At 33.0% G+C, this 20,967-nt stretch overlaps 1 protein-coding gene across 4 annotated transcripts; it reads left to right on the forward strand.

Moving 5' to 3' along the window:
• Positions 1-5,926: 5,926 nt before the first annotated feature.
• LOC148623126 (uncharacterized) lies at positions 5,927-20,312 on the forward strand. Of its 4 annotated transcripts, XM_088573659.1 has the most exons (11): positions 11,287-11,560; positions 12,071-12,165; positions 12,456-12,632; positions 12,835-12,948; positions 13,282-13,508; positions 13,768-13,939; positions 14,361-15,332; positions 15,610-15,775; positions 16,107-16,387; positions 18,206-18,391; positions 19,323-20,312. In XM_088573659.1, exons 3-11 carry the CDS (start codon positions 12,462-12,464, stop codon positions 20,184-20,186), a joined length of 3,153 nt encoding a protein of 1,050 aa, XP_088429785.1. In that variant the 5' UTR covers positions 11,287-11,560; positions 12,071-12,165; positions 12,456-12,461; the 3' UTR covers positions 20,187-20,312. The 4 variants fall into 4 exon arrangements, with proteins under 4 accessions (XP_088429787.1, XP_088429788.1, XP_088429785.1 ...); XM_088573661.1 differs by lacking the exons at positions 11,287-11,560; positions 12,456-12,632 and adding an exon at positions 5,927-5,986; XM_088573662.1 differs by lacking the exon at positions 12,835-12,948 and having other exon boundaries at positions 11,286-11,560.
• Positions 20,313-20,967: the final 655 nt, after the last annotated feature.

Here is a 20,967-nt window from a genome sequence, read left to right on the forward strand (position 1 = left end):
GAGATAAAGGATACTACAGACACTGTGAAGTCAGCCTCATATCTTGACCTACACTTAGAAATCGATGGTAAAAGAAAACTATTGACCAAACTTTACGACAAACGTGATGACGTTTCATTCAGAATTGTCAACTTTCCTTTCATCTGTGGCAACATCCCTTCGGCTCCTGCATATGGAGTGTTCATATCACAACTCACGTTATGCCAGAGCTTGCCGAAACTACGCAGACGTTTTGTATCGCGCTAGAACTCTAACAAATAGGCTTCTGGAACAGAGTTATGACGCTACAAGATTGAAGTCATCACTACAGAAGTTTTATGGTCGTCATCATGAACTCGTGGATCGTTATGGTATATCCATCAGCACCATGAAAACTGATTTATTCAACGGGTCATGGTTTTCCTTTCCTCGTTTGTCTACCCCGGACTTGACTTTTTATGAGCAACTCGGCGGGTGTTTCTAGAAAAGCAGAGGACGTTTACCTACCGGTGCACCTGGTCCATGCTCCCAGATTTTAGTGGAGTCCAAGTTGCTCATTTACTTTTGTTACTTTGTATGTATGATTTTAGTTACTTTATGTTCTTTGTTGTGTATGTCTGTTTTCCATGTCTGGTCTTTGTCCCTGGATTACATTCTTTTGATTACCGCTATAACATTGGTTCCCTTGATTACTCTTAGAAATGCTACATAAGTGAAAGTTTTATTGAATTAATTTACATATTCTAAAAATCCTAAAAATATGCACTTCACTATAGAAGTCTATGGGAAAATTAATACGATACTGAGAAAAACAAATGCATTTATTTTATTCCTTGTCAAATATTTACAAATTCTATGATCACCATTTTTATTGTTTATTCCCTGACGTTGAAAACAAAATTATTCTAAATTATAAATCTATTAAAAAAATAACTTGATTTAATTAACGAATGACTGTTATTATCATGTAGAGTCTATATTACCTTATCCAGTGTTTATATTTCCGTTAGAGAAGGAGACTTTCCAGTGCAAACACTTCCGTAACCGACATTTTCGAACCGCAGATTCCCCTACCCCACACACACATAAAAGATGAAAACATATTGTTCTGTCCATGACTACTTTTTTGGTTTATTCAAATATTTTCATTTATACTTTTAGTGTTTTCGTTAACGACAATGTAGAGTCTATATTACCTTATCCAGTGTTTATATTTCCGTTAGAGAAGGATACTTTCCAGTGCAAACACTTCCGTAACCGACATTTTCGAAAAGACATGGGGTATGATAATACATTCTAAGGATATATTTGAACAAGTTGTGGACAGCCACTCGTACAAATCGCTTGTCAAAAGTACAGTTTCAGTATCACATAGTGTAGTTTTTGATATCGTCAACATAACATATGATCATTGTAAAATGTGGCAAAATTGTAAATATGAGAAAATTATTTTAGTCCGATTGCATACCGACCGAAATTTATTTACTTTTCGATTATACTGGGCATGTAGAAGTCTTAACAGAAGTATATAGGAAAGGGTAAATGTCTATTACAGGCAAGACTATTTTGTACTAACCTTTTTATCCGCATATCTTGGATTCGGTAGAATTTTAGCCAAGCCCAAGGGAACGAAGGTTTTCACTGTTATATTGAAATGTGCGAAACAAAACAAAACAAGATAAAACCAATTATTTCGATAACTTTAGGTGATATTTGGTGCCTGTGGCTATATACATATATACAAAGATAAATCATTGATGTTCTCATTATATTGAATTATAGACTTTTTGACTACATCAATGTTTACTAACTTGATAAATATCTACGTGGCTTTAGTTTATTAATTGATTTGAAATAAAGATTTGAAGTAGCGATGTACCATTTTCCTTATTTCAGAGCTAGTTTCATTCTGTTTTGTGTTCAGCATCGCAATGTTTTCATACAATCGTAAAGTTACTTAGTACTTTCATCACACTAACAGCATATGAAATCCATGTCTATCCTGCAAACTATGTACGAACATAAGAACAATCTACATAGGTTTAGAACCTAAACGATTCAGAAAAATAATTAAATATACAGGTATAATCCATCCAAAACTACCCGAGATGAAAAAAAAGCTTGTCTTTAAGAATAACCGTTACATTTTGTTCAAATAATACAATCAACCACATTCACGACATTTATGTGTAAAACTATCACATTAACCGTGTTAAGCTACGTTTTTTTCGGCTTGGGTGGTTTAATGAAGTGGATATTTATCTCCAAGTGATTTAAGATTCAAAATCAATAATGTTGTAAAGGTTTTATTTACAACCAAAATACATATAAAGGTAATTTTTGTATTTAGATTTGGCAGTTTACAAAAACCAAAAATAAAACCAAACCAACCCCCCCCCCAAAAAAAAAAACAAAAACAAAAACAAAACAAAACAAAACAAAGACACAAAGAACCAAACATACACACAAAAAAACAATATTTGTGAAAAGTTCATTGAAAAATATTTATAACTTTAAAGTGGCAATTATCCAAATCTATAATATAAAAGTCAATATAACGAATTATGATTTTGCATTAAGGATATGTTTAAGACATCCTAACATAGGATGCATCGAAGATAGTTTTGAAACACAACTAACGTTTAAATTTCTAAAGAATCCTAAATCAACCCTAAAAATGATCTTATAACGTCTTATGATAATTTTGAGAATATCACTCATAGTTTACAGATGAATATTCATTTGTTTTTTAAAAGTTAGTCCATTCTTGTCAACATACTGCGTATACCACCATCACTGCAGTAGTGTTTACTGATTCAACTCACATTGCAAAATGGTGTATTTCTTTCTTTTTCAGTAGCTCCCGATATTGTAGGCATGTCTGTACAAGGCTTGGCTTGACACTGATCCGTAGTAACTTATTGTTTTGATCTATAGGAAATCGTTCTAACCACGGCATCTCCTCTCTAGATTCTTAGGTCGAAATAATGATAAAGAATCATGTATTTTAAAGTTTTGCGATATCAAACGTCGTTCTGTGTTTACACGTATCAAAGAGTGCACTCCAGGTTAGGAAACACAGGTCAGTAAACTTTTTTAAGAGACGGTTTAAGATATTAACTCGATTATGGGTTTCCTTGAAAGTTTTTTTTTATAGGATGGTATTCAAAATCATAACATTTCCATATTCAGTAGACCATAAAATACCATTTCATTTCAGTTTTTGGATTATAGTCCTTATGAAAATCGGAAAGAAAACATATTTTTGTCGTGACTTATCTTTTAAACACTATGGTGAAGACAACACAAAAAAGGAACATTCCACTTTTGACTCAAAGGAGAAAAAAATGATCTTTTCAACAAACGCGTTAACTATTTATTTTTCGATAAGGTTCGGTGAACAGTATTGCAAATTGAAAAACAATGTCTGTTAACGTAGGTTCTTTGTCAGATGAAGGATCTTTTAAACTATATATACAACACCACATATTGTTTTATATACGTAGTAACACTGTCCATCAGAATGTTGACAACCAGTGTTTTTGGGAGTAACAATCTGTTCTCGTTGTTCATACTGTTTAATTACCATTTCTAATTAAAGCTGTAAAGAAATATGTAATTGTTGACAATGTATACAATTGTCATGAAATGCTTCCTATATATTTGTAGCAAATGAACCTCTGCATTCACTGACAGCAGAACCAGTAAATCTGAGTAAGACCTCTCATTGTAGCTCAACTGTAGAACCAGTAAACCAGAGTAAGACCTCTCATTCTAGATGCGTTAGGTTATCACAGTTACAGTATAGGATTTAATTATCTTTAGACTGATTTATGTAAAACTTTCATTATTCTATAAACTTGTAGGATGCAGTTGTATGTGATCTTTTTCTGTATAGGGGTGACATACGGATTCAATCAAAATAACAGTATAGGTAAGTGAGTACTATCTGGTTGTAGGATATTCTACTTAATATCATACATGGACATATGCATTCTTCAAATAAATGTTTTAACCTATGAATTAGTAACAGACAGTAATTCGGAGACGCATAATTTATTCTACCAAAACAAAGGAAATACCGTTAGTCACGTGATGATTTGGCGTGTTTACTTTCAAAATGACAAAAATATTTTTGCGAAATATATATTTTTTTCATTTCTCAAAGAGAAGTTGCCTCAAAAATTTTGCAGGCAGGATAAAATGTTTTCCTATCTTTAGAGAGAATACTTCAACTCAATCCACGATCAAATTAAGGTAATTGTTTTTCTAATTGTTTCAATAATTTCTGATTAATTTATGAAAAGGTTTAAGATTTTCTCTAATTTACATAAGACCATGGACACAATTTTGCTTTTAAAAGTTAAAAAGTATTAGCAGTGTAAGTATAAATGTAAATTATTGTGTATGTACAATATGAAATACTTATCTTGTTATGATGTAATAACATACATACAAACCCGAATCAACGAAATCTGTTTTAACAATTTTCATGTTATTACAATTTCATAAACGACTGATCTTTGCATAACTGGGAATAGTCGGAACAAATAATATATCATAACTCAAATAACTAACATCAGAGAAAAACTAGAACAAAATGTAGCACCTTGTACCAGTATATTTCACATTTTATGAGATTTTTTAAGTCCCGTCGAAATAACCTTGAGCAGAATCAAATAGTATACTCAGATATAAGACAGAAATCTGTTATAAAAGCACATGGAATATAAAAAAAAACACAAAATCACCAGTCACAAATAGAACAAGTCATCAGTTAAAAACTTGAAGGACAGCCTACCCACAGCAACGTACCTACATAGCAATCCAATAGTATACTGTGTGACAAACGCTTTGCATAAAGTAGATACTAGTATATATACATGTAAACATCTTTTAAGTCTAACTATAATGCTGAAATAATTGCATAAGTTCAAATTCACTGCAGTTGAACACGTATTGCAGTGTTTAGTTTGTGTCATTCTAGGTAATATATGGAATCAAATAGTCAGTGGTGTTAGGATGATTGAGGCATTAAACCATAGATCAGTTTTGCCACTGAGTAGGAATGACCTTGGTTCAACCCCTACAATAAACAATGACTTGCAAATGTCCAATTCAAATATCAAACCATCTTTAAGTGTAAATACTTTTCCTTTTGTAAACGAATCGCGGCAATCAAATGGTGGATCATCTGGTGCAGGTTTAAACAGCGATCGGTGGAAGGGGACAGGAGTTCTACATGTAAGTTCTCAAGGTAGAATGCGACACGATAGGCTCGGCCCAACTCAAGTGAACAATAAATTAGTCCAAGAGAATACTGGAAGTCAACAAATACATGGTCAGCCTATTCAAACTGACATAGACGTTGGAAGTATACCCTTAATACCAACGAATAAAAATATTTTTTTTCAAAATCCCAGAAGTCTAAACACTCAGATAAACCCATTTGTTCAACCAGGCGATCAAGTGGCTCAACAACAAATGGGTTTCCCAGTTTTGAAAAGGCCAATTAAAAGACACGAAGATAACAGGATACGACAAGGAAGCTCTGGAAAAAGACACGTGGCAAGTCCAAGGTTAGATTTAAGCATTCTGTCAAACCAACAACCTAAAAATGTTATATTGCCAAATGACACCCTAGATATGATTCCTTCAATGCCAGGCCTATTTAGGCATGCAGGTCATGTTAAATTCCCGGAACCAAGGCAACAGATACAACCAGAAAGACCGATACAAAATGTACAACCAGAAAGACCAATGCAGCAGATACAACCAGAAAGGCCAGTACAACCACAATTTTTAAATCAAGTATTGCCGGGATCATCTGCTGTTTTACAACCTTTAATACCTCTTTTGGATGACAATAACCCTGCTGAACTACTACGGCCGAGCCATATATTGTCTCAAGATATTGCTTCTAGAGATGGTTTAATACCACATGCACAACAACCACAAAATGTCCCACAACGACGCACAGATATGGATTTTTTTGTGGGAAGGAAAGGTAAGTCTTTGAAAATGAAAACAATCATTTTTATGTTTTAGTTTTTATTATTAAGACTCTTTAAAAATGTAATAATTTTATGCAAATATACAAAACCTCGTGCGGTGACAATTCAACGACTGGATAGCAACCAACTGTCATACAAAATATTATCATGCACTTGTTATATTTCAGGTGGTTACTAGATTTAATACTTGGATAAATAATATGGACTTTAGAAGAAAAAAAGGAATATCTTTTCTCCCCTAAATTAAAGAGAAGCAAATAACATCTTTACAATTTTGTTACTTTCTGTCAAATTGCCATATTGTTAAGCACATTATTGCATTTAGTAGATGAAACAAATGTCATTTTAAAAAATACAAAACTCACATGTATAATATACTAGATTAGCTATGTGAATGAATTATATTGTTACTAGTTTGAAACAAAAGCCTCCAGAAGAACAAGTAAATTTCTGTGATTAAAGTAAACATGTGAAAAACTGCAAGATATTCAACTATCTACCTTTGAGACTTTTCTTGTCGTTAATAAAATGTTCCTGAAAAAAGAAAAAACATTGATCTTTATGTATCAAATTTATATGAAATCAAGGAGAAAATGATTATAGATGATTGGTAATGCTATTGAGAGTTGTGTATTCAACAGTGGATACAAGCTGTAAAATCATAATGGTTCCCATTCCTATTAATCTTTAAAAAGTAAACAATATACAATAGTTTGTCAATCAGTTGTATCAGTTTTCAAAGACCCCGATGTAGCAAAAACATTGTCTACTATACATGACGAATATGTGTCGTACCAGCAGACAAAGCCCAAAACAACATTGTTTTTGTATGCAAAACGTTATACATCCAATGTTTATTATCAGACGTAGAAATAAATAGCAGTGATAAGACTCATACTGCTACCACACTCTCCAAAGAAGAGATTGTGGAAAACCATAAATCTGTGCTATCCTCTTTTGGTCTCTCCACCAAGGACGATGATTGTGATTTACCGTCTATGTACTGGATTCCTCCACAAGAATCAATACAAGCAAAGTGTCATAGCTGGATCTGCAAAATGTACCACCAAACCTCTTTCTAAACTTTTAACTTCTATACTCACAACTGTCAAAGAGGGTCTGCAGTTCTACCAACAACATTTGTTACTCCCGTAGTGGTATTAATTCAATGTGGATTCTGAAAAATTCGAAAGATCTTTTGGAGACAATCAGTTCAAGACTGTTGTCTGAATATAATAGCATTAAAACCTATGATTTTTTTAACACTGTATACTTCTATTCCCCATGCTCAGTTAAAATCCCGACTGAAAAACATTATACATTGTTGTTTTTCCAAACAAGATGGTACACCTAGATACCAATATATAGTTCTTAGTAGAGATTCCTCATACTTTGTAAGAAATAATTCCAAATCATCTTCCAAATATACAGAGGAAGATGTTTACAAAATGCTGGAATTTTCAATCGACAACATATTTGTCCAGTGTGTTAGACGTGTTTTTCAACAAATGTTCGGCATTCCAATGGGAACAAATTGTGCTCCTTTACTTGCTGACCTATTCCTTCACTCTTATGAGGCTGACTTTATAGCTGAATATCGTTTGGTTAGATCCTGTAATCTCAGTTTCTGCTATATAGATGACGTATTATCTTTAAACAATCCTAATTTCGGGGATTTGATACATCGCATCTACCCCAAAGAAATTGAGATAAAGAATACTACAGACACTGTGAAGTCAGGCTCATATCTTGACCTATACTTAGAAATCAATGGCAAAGGAAAACTATTGACCAAACTTTACGACAAACGTGATGACGTTTCATTTAGAATTGTCAACTGTCCTTTCATCTATGGCAACATCCCTTCAGCACCTGCGTATGGAGTGTTCATGTCACAACTCATACTTTATGTCAGAGCTTGCCGACACTACACAAACATTTTGTATCTGGCTATAACTCTAACAAATAGGCTTCTGGAACAGGGTTATGTTGCTACAAGATTGAAGTCATCACTACAGAAGTTTCATGGTCGTCATCATGAACTCGTGGATCGTTATGGTGTATCCATCTGCACCATGACAACTGATTTATTCAACGGGTCATAGTTTTCCTTTCCTCGTTTGTCTACCCCGGACTTGACTTTTTATGAGCAACTCGGTGGGTGTTTCTAGAAAAGCAGAAGACGCTTACCCTACCGGTGCATCTGGTCCATGCTCCCAGTTTTTAGTGGAGGCCGATTTGCTCATTGCTTTTGTTACTTTGTATGTATGATTTTAGTTACTTTATGTTCTTTGTTGTGTATGTCTATTTTCCATGTCTGGTCTTTGTCCCTGGATTACATTCTTTTGATACCGCTAGAACATTGGTTCCCTTGATTACTCTTTCTGTAGGAGGCTTTTGTCGGTAAGTTGATATCGAAGTAATATGTAATCCAAGTACCATTATATTTTAAAAGCTTACTGTTTCCGATTATATTGGGTTTATATCAAAAAGGTTTTGTCCATTCTGCAAACAAAATTAAATTATATCAAAACCATATTAAACTTGAAAATAAGGAAGAATAAAATTACGTAACCATTAGCTTACAAATGAAGTTTAAAAAGTAGGAAGAATGTCAATAGATTTTAAACATCTGTTAGTGTATTTTGTCTCTAACTCTTCCGAAAATATCATAACAATAGAATGCTTTCGATAATTTTCTTGAGGAAGATGACAGTATATTTATTAATAAACTCCAGATATACTTTTGCAAATAACGCATATGATTACACGACATTTACGTTAATGCCTTGTAACAATAAGCAACAAATAATACAACAGCAAAACATTACGTTCCAAATATCAGCTTACTATCAGGAAGATTTGACGTGAGAACTTTTTCCTATATTGCTATGGAAACCAAGAGCACGTACTTCTCCCTAAAGAGTAGTGTTGGTACACTGTAGAATACAATTAAACATAAACTAGTAGTATTTTATAATCATGAACAGTCTTAATAAAAGTTATAAAGCTTATCCATTGATTGGGAAAGGAGAAAAACGAAAATAAACGCTTCACCAACTATTTCTCACTGAATGATAACACTTCTTGGATTTAAAAAAATGGCAGTAACTTTATTTTGTCAATAATTTGTTCTTATTTTATTATTTAACAATATGAAGATTATGCGGCGATGAAGTCAAAATCTTACCAAACAACAAATCTTAAACTTCAGGTCCTCTTATTATCTCCAACTCCAGGTCTTTATATACTTTTATATAACAGTTCACATATAGACCACAAATCTGACCGGCTTTTAGATGACTGTATCAATGCGTCACTCCCACTCCCTTAATCTCATTATTTATGGGGACTTCCGGGATGAAAATAAAAGGAATTCAATCTTATATCAAATTATTCACAAAAAGGTAGAATATAATAAAATATGGAGTCATACAATAAGGACACAACCCTTGTCATACCAAAAACTGCTTTAACATATAGTGTTTCAATTTCTATGGAAAAGACCCTATGAACGGATCAGTATTAGTGCAGAAAAAACGGCTACCCTTACCGATTTAAAAACAATATCATAACTATATTTCTTACGAATGTGACTATTTAACTGTTTCGTTAACTTATTAGGTGAGTATCGAGCTTTCCGTGCTTTGTGTAGAATATTACCGTAAAACAAAGGATGAGAGACACCCGCACGTTTTAATATTTTACAAGTTTATCTGTCGTTGAAAGTGAGTTTCTTATATCAGTTGAAAAAAATTATAAATATTTTTACGAGCTTGTGATATCGAAAACCTTAATGTAGTAACTTCTCCGTTATTTAAAGATTCATTTCGTTAAAATCCGAAACAATGTTTTAATTCGAGCAAATCGAACCATTCGTGATATGTAAACACCATTTAATGGTGACAAAGGGACGTCACCATAAAAAAATTGATAGTTAATGATAGGGAATAAAAAATCCCTTTTATCGTAAAAGTATAAAGCGTACTATTATCGATATGAATACTATGATCAAGAAACGGACATTCTTTATTATCAATATTTGCTTTATTCAAAGACAGGTCTACAGGATATATTATCTTTAGTATAAATATTGAAGTTATTACTGTTTAGAGCCAAAATATCGTCCAAATATCTAAAGGTGTTATTTACTTTTTCTACCAAATATTGTTTGGAAGAGTTTTTATTTATTCTAGCCACAAATTGTGAATTGTAGGAGTACAATAAGAGGTCCGCAATAAGTAGTGTTTAATTGGTCCATGGTAATCCCAATAACTTGACAATATAACAATAATATTTTTTGCTTTATTCGCAGGAACAAAAACCTTTCTGAGTTCTTTCAATTTTTGTTTTATTCGGGAAATACAGTTTTGATGTTGTTTATTAGGAGTAAAGTGTTCCGAGAAATGTTTTATTCGGATGTCAACTATTTTCATAACTGCTCTCTTGTCTACTTTCTCATGTTTTATCCATATTAAAACAATATGAATGGAGTGAGTACTGGATGGTCTTACGACATTTATTCCAACTGACAGTGGCTGGAGGACGATTCTTTGGTCCTTTTTGAAAAAAAAAAATGTTTTAACTCTCGGTCTTTAACGACATTCAGATTACCTGTAATAACATGGAACCTGGGACCTAAATATATGAGAATGACTTACTTATTCTGATATTCTATTGCATGACTAGGAGAATAAATAATAAATAAATAAGTTTTATTTACAGTCGACATGAAAAACATAATAATAAACATAAGCTATATTGAGCTTTTGACCGACATAACAACAAAGCATGAAAATGGCCAATACAAGAGATGTATATATGATAAGAACTGACAATCGAAGCAAAATAAAAGCAGATGAATAAGTAGCACTAGCACTTAAAACTAAAACTGAGGTGAAAGCAATACAAAAGTGTGAAAGCAAAATCACTTAGATAACGAATTACGATAAAAATCAACATACATAAAATCTGATTGAATGAAAGTATGAGACTGATTCCATTAAGCCCTAACGACAATTATAATCACGTGCCATGGTATTCCGATAATGTTCCCACAATGATATATTAGACATGATATAATTAAATACTTTCACAATCAACTGACATAACAACAAACTACTTCTTTTCGACAGGTTTCAATACCTAACAAAAGGTTCATGATTCAAATGACTAGATTTGAATTGAAGTGACACGAGCGAAAAAATAAATGGTAGTTTTCCTTTAAAGCCAAAAGCCCACAAATTATGTGTGTATTAACTTTTGATCGATATATAAAGTAAATTTGATACTAAGTGAGTGATGTTATGAAGTCCGTTTGCATTTAAAATACATCAAAATATTAATTTACGAAAAAAGAATGCATACTTCAAAGAGATGACAAATAGAAGAAGTAACTATTGCCTTTATCTAAGTTTGATATATTGGTTGCCAAAACACCGATCCGACCCAATAAACTTTCTATAATAAAACAAGGGATCTATAATTGCACATTTGTTTATAACTTTTTTCAATTGAAATGAAATAATGGAATAATCATATGTATGATTTTTGTGTCATTCGCACTGGTAAGTATCCTGTTTTGATATTTTAGATTTCCGAAATGGGTTCAATTTAGAGTATTTAAGCTACAAATCACACGAAACAAAACACTGTATGAAACGATCTGAAAAAAAAGACAAGATCTGGCATGTACCCGTGTAATAGGCATTAGAAAAACAAAAACGTTACCACGAGTACAACAAATGTGTCTACTAAAAATTAAAAAAAAAAAAAAACTACAAACAATCAAACGAACAAACAAATATCAATTAAATTGGATCTATGATAAAAACAAAGTTATATTTTATGAAAAAGTTTTAATACTCTGGTATGTTGTGAGCTTTGTGATTTTAACTCAGTTGAAATCAGTCTGTCAAAACGGAGTAGATATAACTACGTAGTACAATAGGCATCAATATTCTATGTCACAAAATCACTATGATTAATATATAATACATTTATTACTGTTTACCTACTTCTGACAACTTGGTAGTTAAAAGTTTAAATCCAATATTGTCCAATTGATATCTCTTTAGATACTGTGATGATGGCAAACGAAATATAAATAATTATGGGATGTAAGCAGACCAAAGTAAAAGACGAGAAGAAAAAAGTTGAATTCGTCGACTACGTGAGTATTTTTATACACAATGTTTAAAATAATGTTCTGATATTATCTTAAAATAAATACAAACAGCATTACTGAACATAACTTAAATTGGATGAAAAATGTTCTTTTTTAAAATAAATCTAACCCTGGAAATGGTAAAAACTACAAAAGCGTCTTCAGCAACTACAAAGTAAATAAATCCTAAATTGGTTCCACTATTTTCGAAGAAAAAAATATGCTCTGCGAAGAAATTAACGTACTACATGGAAACATGAAATACTGTAGTTAAAGTAAATTGCTGTATGTTGCAGTGAGTCATGGGGTTGACGTCCAGCGCCCGACCTAAATCTAAACTTATACAAGTTAAACCAATACCACAAATTAACGCCATCGGTAAATATTTTCGGGAATCAACTCGTTATTTATCAAGGTCAGATGATGAAGCAACAGAGCAGACCGATCAGCACTCGGAATCTTTAACGAACAAAGTAATCCTAATTTTTTTCATTGCTTTATGTGAGTGTAGATTTGGTTAACGTTTACACTTGTACCATACACGAAAAAAGAGAGAGTGCACTGCTGAACACACACTTTGTTTTAGCTGTCTATTTTTCTATTTAAGAAATGACATTACAAGTATGAGAAATCTGTCTATAATACAAGGTTATAGATTAATAATTCTCCTTATAGAAAAATGTTATTGAATGTCCACCAAGATATCCTTCTGCTTTGGCTCCCACAACAAGACGAAAGGACATTTTTTATCCAGAAAAATTCAAACTAGCAAGTGAAAGGGTGCAAACGGTAGGAACACAGATGTCTTTGAAATTTATTTTAATTCATTCTTGTCATAAAATAATCGTTTATTTAATAATTTAGAAGATATGGTGAAACTGAGGTAACGAAGATAATAATGTTAACGTATTTGTTTTCGTCGTTGCTTATTTTTGCAGATTTTTGTCACGTATATTTTTTGCGGTTTCAACAAATGTTAAGCGTTATATAGTGTTAAAGGTCAATTTCGCAAGTACTAAAATTTGCGCTTTCATGCTCACCGCCAAAAAATCCAAAATAAATTTGTACACCACGATAATTCTTTCATAGTAATACATATGTTGGTCAACATGATTTTTACAGGTGCCTCAATCAGCATTAGGGGATTATAATGCTCTACTCCGACATTTAACAGAGGGCGCGAAATCAGACATTGAAAAACTATGGTCTATCTATCTTTGGGTTGTGAGTCATGATTTTGAGGACCCTGCCCACGGTAAACACAACGCGTCAGATACACCAAGAGGATACCTTCGTTGGATCTATGATGGGATGGGCGATGCACCTTCGTTCTTTGCAATACTCTGCAGGTACCAATTAATGTCAGCTTTAAATTTGTGTTTTGTGTAAGATATTCAACGACACCATTATATGACACTAGTCACTAAAATGTAGTTTTATATGAGAGGTAGTTAAAATATTTAAGATCATATCAAATGCTAGCTATATATGCTATAGAATTGTAGCTTTTAAAGAAAAAAAATAAAGGTTTCTTAGTGGCGTCTTCAGAAGAAATCTTAGTGGAAAAAGTACGATTTAAATGTAGTGCATTAATTTTATCAATTGTAGACGTGCAGAATTCAAATGTATTGTTATTGACGGTATTAGTAAAGGACCTGATTATGAAGTCGGCATGTCAGATCAGGAGATAGTAAAAATGAGAGATCGCTGGAATGCAGTGTATTTAGACAAAAATTGGAGATTCGTTCACCCTCTTTGGGGATCCAAGGCTTCTGATAAGGTAACCCCCACCCTGACGGAGTTAATCTGTCTATAATGCAAAATTGAATAATATCTAACAAAGGACAAACATTTGATTTAACAAAGACGGTTCATGTGGATATTTATTCTACTTTTTAATTAATGGCGGAATAGGTACTTAATATCAGTAAATAGAATAATTTTGGAATTTTAAAGTTGTTCAAGAAGACTCTATGACAAACGCGGCGATTTTGATTTCCTCAGCATCAACGACTCTATTTAGTACCATTTAAGCTGCTCTAACGTATTTGTCTTTAAAGTTGCCCGCTTTGCTATTTCTATGTTAAAACTACAACTTTGTCTTTGTTCTAAAACATTTATTTGCCGTCATATGATATTTTTCATACCATGCTTTAAATGAAAAATGTAACAGCATATAGTATTTCTTTTTTATGTTAAAGATCAAGAACTATTTTTTCCTCACTGAACCTGAAGAATATAACACATGGTGTCGCCCAGATGACCGTGAATGGCAATTACTGACAACAATGGTGACAATGTCAGAATTTTCAGCCTTCCCTTATTGTACTGCAGAATTCTTTATGATGAATATGAAAGTTTTGGCTCCAAAAACTGGAAGAGTTAAAGCTAGAAATGGCCACACTTACATAGAAATATCAACAACAAGAAATGTAGGAAAAACAGTAGTCGTTAACTACAGCTTAATAGGCAAGAAATTACTAAAACCAAGACCTGCCCAGAACGGAAATGCAGGTGAAACAACTCACAGAAGTGTTATAACCAGCAGACTAAACGAAATAGAAGCCGAAGGTGAAGAAACAGAGTTAGTTGCTCCAACTTCATTTCCTGCTGATTTGGAAAACTTTGTCTTTATGTGGAGGAAAGACGCTCATTTCATGTTTGATATCCGTTTGCCTGTGCCTGGTGTTTATATATTTTCGGTGAATGCTGGTCATATTAATCCTGAAGATTATTCTGTATCAGACATGGTAGTAGTTACAGAACTTAAACTTTACTGCTTTGACAATGTCCATGAAGAAGATATTGATTTATTTCCAGACTTACCTGAAATCGGTTGGGGTGTAACCCCTCATTGCATTGTACGGGGAATACGTCCAATCACGCATGTTGATGGGGAGGTGTTTGTACTTCCTGATGCTGACACAACGATCAGATTTGAACTAGACCACGAATATGAATTTGATATTGACATGATAAGTGCTAATTTTGCTGACGATTTACAAAAGTATGTTAGTTTTGAAGTTTATAATAATCTATTGACAATTAAGGTAAGAATACCTGGTGAGGGGAATTATGGACTAAAGATTTATGCCAAAGGAAACAACGATGCGGATTTCATAAATGTTTGCAACTACTTCCTTGTTTTTAACAAGGTTTCTTCAAACATTGAGGTAAGGCGTAAGAAAGTTTATACTGTCCGTTTTTGTAAGGCTTTGATGTCTGTTCACTAAGTTATCAATTTTTATTGCGACTCTATTCATACATTGTTATCGGATACGTAACGTTACTTAAGTAAAGAAAGTTAAGAAAGTAAAACCGTAGAACTTTATTCTCTAAAATGTGTGATGCGTATATTTGAGATAACGCGTATCTCCAGATTATTTTATATATACATGTATATAGTTGAAGTAAACATTATTAATTTAATTCAATACTTGTTATGGTCAGAAATTTCCAAAACGAATGATGAGAGAGAAATTAGAAAAAGCTATTGAGAACAGCGATGCTCATGTTTTGAAAGGCGCCTTAGATGATTTTGTATTACACAATGTTCCTGACAGAGGTGAAATGAAAAAGGCAAAAGATAAGCTCAAATTCTTTGAAGACCAAAAAGGTACAGTAACTGATTCAATCGATAATAAAATAACTTCATTGATTCTTTTCACAAATCTCTCGGTTTTAAACGAAAAGAGTAAACATACTGACATTTTCATTCCGGTGGAGTTGTTCTCTCTTTGACATATAAATCACACCTTTTATCGTTGTATACTATAAAGCACATATATCATTCAAATACAAAATATATTTCCCCTTGTAACCATGTATTTAGAAGTTTATAAAACACAATGACAAAGTACATGCCCTGTGTTGTTCTGTCAGTTACTAAGTTAGATTAACCTTACAACTCAAATCATTTAATACAAAATATGAAAAAATATTAACAGCCTTGGGTGATGCCATAAAAAGAAAGAATCCGACTTACCTGAAAAAGGCAATTGGCGATGCAAAACACTCTAAATTCAGATCTGAGCTTGAGGAAGATATTAAACGAGCGGAGATGATGTTAGCGCGACTAAACCGAATGGAGGGTTATCTACATCCGATTGCTAAGTTAGAAAACTCTACACTTTCGGAAATCAGATCCTATACATGGCCTCCAGATGTTGTGAGAAATGTGTTGACAGCTACATATGTTCTACTAGGAGAAGACTATGAATATTTACAGGTAATAAATTCTTATTAACAAGATTCTTTTTTATTTTTAAACAAATTTTAAACATGTTTATTACGTAATAAACAGGACGGATCAGTAAATAGAATTATAACATACTTAATAAGTCATCTCCTGAAAAAAAAACTATTCCACTAGTGTTAATTTCTGTTTTAAAAAATTAAGACAAGACAGTAAAGATATAACATTAGATGATGTGGTGTGATGTGATGTGGTATGGTGTGATGTGATGTGATACCAATATAGCTCAAGCAACAAGTGATATTTTAGTGCATTAAAAAAAGAATACACACAGTCCAACACAACCTGATATTGTCTTTCTGAGATATTTTATGACCAACTAGTAGATTTAGATTTATGTTGCAAAACCCACTGTAGGTCGTTCATTAGTTTGGTTCTTGAATTGTTATAGTGGACATACAAAGAAATGGTCAGCAGTCTTGTATATATGCCCGCATTAGCACGACGGATTTTGTATGCTATTAACTCTATACAAATCAAAGTTTAAAAAAGGATGAAGAATGACGAAGTTGAGTAATGAATATATAATTAAATTTCTCGGGCCGTAGCAAAAATGTTTAGGAACAGTTAATTTATCACTGGTTTTCAGTAAACACGATTTTTTTCCTTGGGCCCGGATATCTCTTAATGCTGTGTTTAATTTATTCTACTCGACTTTTGTCGGGGTAAAAAAATATTCAGGAGTAATCGACAACCTACAATAGGAGTCAATGATATCCGGTTATACAAGATTCCTCTCACTATTAACTCAGTCAGTGGTATCCGGTTATAGAAGATTCCTCTCACTATTAACTCAGCCAATTGTATCTGGTTATAGAAGATTCCTCTCTCTATTAACTCAGCCAATGATATCCGGTTATAGAAGATTCCTCTCACTTTTAACTCAGTCAATTTTATCCGGTTATAGAAGATTCCTTTCACTATTAACTCAGCCAATGGTATCCGGTTATAGAAGATTCCTCTCACTTTTAACTCAGTCAATGGTATCCGGTTATAGAAGATTCCTCTCACTATTAACTCAGCTAATTGTATCCGGTTATAGAAGATTCCTCTCACTTTTAACTCAGTCAATGGTATCCGGTTATAGAAGATTTCTCTCACTATTAACTCAGCTAATGGTATCCGGTTATAGAAGATTCCTCTCACTATTAACTCAGCCAATGGTATCCGGTTATAGAAGATTCCTCTCACTATTAACTCAGCCAATGGTATCCGGTTATAGAAGATTCCTTTCACTATTAACTCAGCCAATGGTATCCGGTTATAGAAGATTCCTCTCACTATTAACTCAGCCAATGGTATCCGGTTATAGAAGATTCCTCTCACTATTAACTCAGCCAATGGTATCCGGTTATAGAAGATTCCTTTCACTTTTAACTCAGTCAATGGTATCCGGTTATAGAAGATTCCTCTCACTATTAACTCAGCCAATGGTATCCGGTTATAGAAGATTCCTTTCACTTTTAACTCAGTCAATGGTATCCGGTTATAGAAGATTCCTTTCACTATTAACTCAGCCAATGGTATCCGGTTATAGAAGATTCCTCTCACTATTAACTCAGTCAAATTAAATCAAAACCTGAATCAAATACGACTTTCTTTTCTGGAATAAAAGTTTTTAAAATTTAATTTCAAACATCAAATTCTGTCGCATGAACACGAAATATTTAAGATTAAATAATTGTGTAAGTGGATAAATCTTTAATGTACATAATAAGCTTTTGTTGTCTATATATCAATGTTGTTGTTTGTTGCTTTCAACTTTACAAGTACAATAAATTCGCTTTGTAGGACTGGGATTTTATTCAAGGATTAATGTCTAAAGTTGGTAGAGATGGATTGAAAGCTAAAGTGTTGAAACTTGACTTGGAATCAGTACCAGCTCAACAAGTAGATTTAGCAGATATTATCATAGAACCTCACAAGCTTGATGAAGCAAGAGAAGCAAGTACAGGGACAGCAGCGTTATTTCAATGGGTAAAAAGTTACTCATAATAAGAGAATCTTACAGGAAACAAAAGTACAAATATTGCTTTTTCACAAAAGTCTGATACTAGCATTTTGCTTCCTGTTAAGTGTAAGCATTTTTGTTAGGTGCATTTGGCACAGTTAAGAAAGGAAAACAAAGTAAGAATTACATGTAATAAAACATATACAGCCGACAACGTTACGTATTAGAATCATATAGACTACATGATTATTAAATGTAGCATCGTCGGCTGTTATAGTTTAAGGATAAACGATTAAAACAATATAAATAACACAAAAATTGAATATTAACTTACAAAAACGAAAACCTTTAGTATAGACTAAGTGCTCAGGAAAGATTAATCAAGGGAACCAAGGTTATAGTGGTAATGAAAAGAATGTAATCCAGGGGCAAAGACCAGACATGGAAAACAGACGTACACAACAAAGAACATAAAGTAACTAAAATCATACATACAAAGTAACAAAAGCATAAAACTTCTGTAGTGATGACTTCAATCTTGTAGCAACATAACCCTGTTCCAGTAGCCTATTTGTAAGAATTCTAGCGCGATACAAAGTCTGTGTAGTTTCGGCAAGCTCTGGCATAACGTATGAGTTGTGATATGATAAACATGTAATTAATATAATAAACATTGCTAGAAACACTAAATCACTTTTAAAATGAATTAGTCTTCCTTCGTGGAATTGATTTAACGCAACGTAAAACTGTTAAACTTAGTTAATGATATACGGACCGCAACTTTCCTTTTTAATTATTAAAATAATTCCATTTGCTAATTGCCTAAAGTATATTTGATCGGTACTTTTTTTATTACCCTTTATACTTATAATAGTATTTTCCTTATAAAGGGTCATTCACATAGTGGTAAAATGTCATCTTTATATCAAAAGACTTTTCTATGTTACCAATTTTCAGATTAGGAACATAGTTACAGAACGAAAGAGTCAAATGCCATCATCAGCAGATACAAGCACTAATAGTATAAATATTCCCAGGAAACTTCGAGTGAAATATTCACAAAAAGGTGAGAAGGGAAAATTAGGTCGGTTCGGTAGCAATTCACAAAATGGGAGCTTAAATGGTCGGAATGAAAACATGCTCGGCAAAAGAAATGGAGTCCAATCTGATACACATAATGTAGACAGAAAAGGAAATAGCAAATCATTCCCGTACGACAATAGAGTGTATGGAGTTAAAGATAATAGAGTGTTAAATACTCAAAAACCTGTAAGAGATACAAACATTTCATCGCAAGCCCGCATTTCTAAATCTGAACAAAAGCTTGATAATATAGTTGGAATGAAAATCATAAATGAAAAGTCGACCAGATCACCTCAAAGCAATAAATCGCCTTCCCAAAAGTCAACGAAAAGTTTTTCACCCCTATCAAAGAACTCGACACCAAGTAATAGATCACCAGCAAGCAAGTACATATCTCCAACACAAAAAACACCTACAAAGCAGACACCAAGCCAGAAGTCACCAATGGATCGATCACCCAATCAAAAATCTCCTGCATACCATTCACCAAATAAATCTATGACACAGAAGTCGTCCACAAAAGCCCCTCTTGATGAAAAATTACAGAACAGGTTTGAAGTTATCAAGGCTAATGGAAGTAGTTCACCACCTTCAATCCGGTCTGATTCCATGCCTCATCGGTCTCCTCTTCAAAGACCTTCACGGGAAGACGTTCTGTCGCCTATTGGACTTTCACCTATAAATCATTCCGATGAGGAAACATACAGAAATTTCACACCGATATCAGAAGAGAAATAATCACGGGCTACAATTTTATGAATTGACTTCTGTAAGAGATTGTGTAATTTTAATGTTAGATGTTCATTATGGTATCATATCATCTTCTCCTAGTGCTTATTATTAAATTAATTGAACATCTTGTTATTCATGAATAGATAGATAAACATCTTACTTGGAAGAAAAAGAAACACACACACAGACACACACAATATTATTGCGTTATTTCGGTTACTCATCAGACCCCTGTGCCACAAAACTTGAACAATTACTTCAGTTTGAGAAAACTGTTGGTGATATCATCAATTTCATTAACTCTGATTGGAGTTACTGTAGAAGTTAGGTACTAACACTAAAGTATTTTAAAACTTTTTGGCGCCGGGACCAGGACGGACTTTGGTTCTTCATGTGTAAAATAATATATACGGATAAGAACGTAAGTAACTAATGATAATTTAACTTTTTACAATACGCACTAACGTACTTGATACACGTTTTGGACATTAGTTCTTCTACAAATAGAACGATGATCCCAATAACTAAAATCTTTTTTTTTCATCACCCTTCAAAGCCTGATTTTGGTGATTGTAAACATAGCATCAAATTAAAAAGCTGAAAATTTAGGACACAAAAGATACACTGCTTTTTTTCTTGACTTTCCTCTTGAATTGGACGAAAGAGGAAAACTTTCACTAAACTCCACAAGAATCCATACAAACAACGATACATGGCTGGATCTGCGAAATGTACCACCAAACCTCTTTCAAAACTTATAACTTCTATACTCACAACTGTCAAAGAG

The sequence above is a fragment of the Perna viridis genome, chromosome 3 (genome assembly GCF_037379345.1).
Source record: "Perna viridis isolate PV_CMFRI_1.1 ecotype Kerala chromosome 3, ASM3737934v1, whole genome shotgun sequence".
In the NCBI taxonomy this organism is placed as follows: Eukaryota; Metazoa; Mollusca; class Bivalvia; order Mytilida; family Mytilidae; genus Perna; species Perna viridis.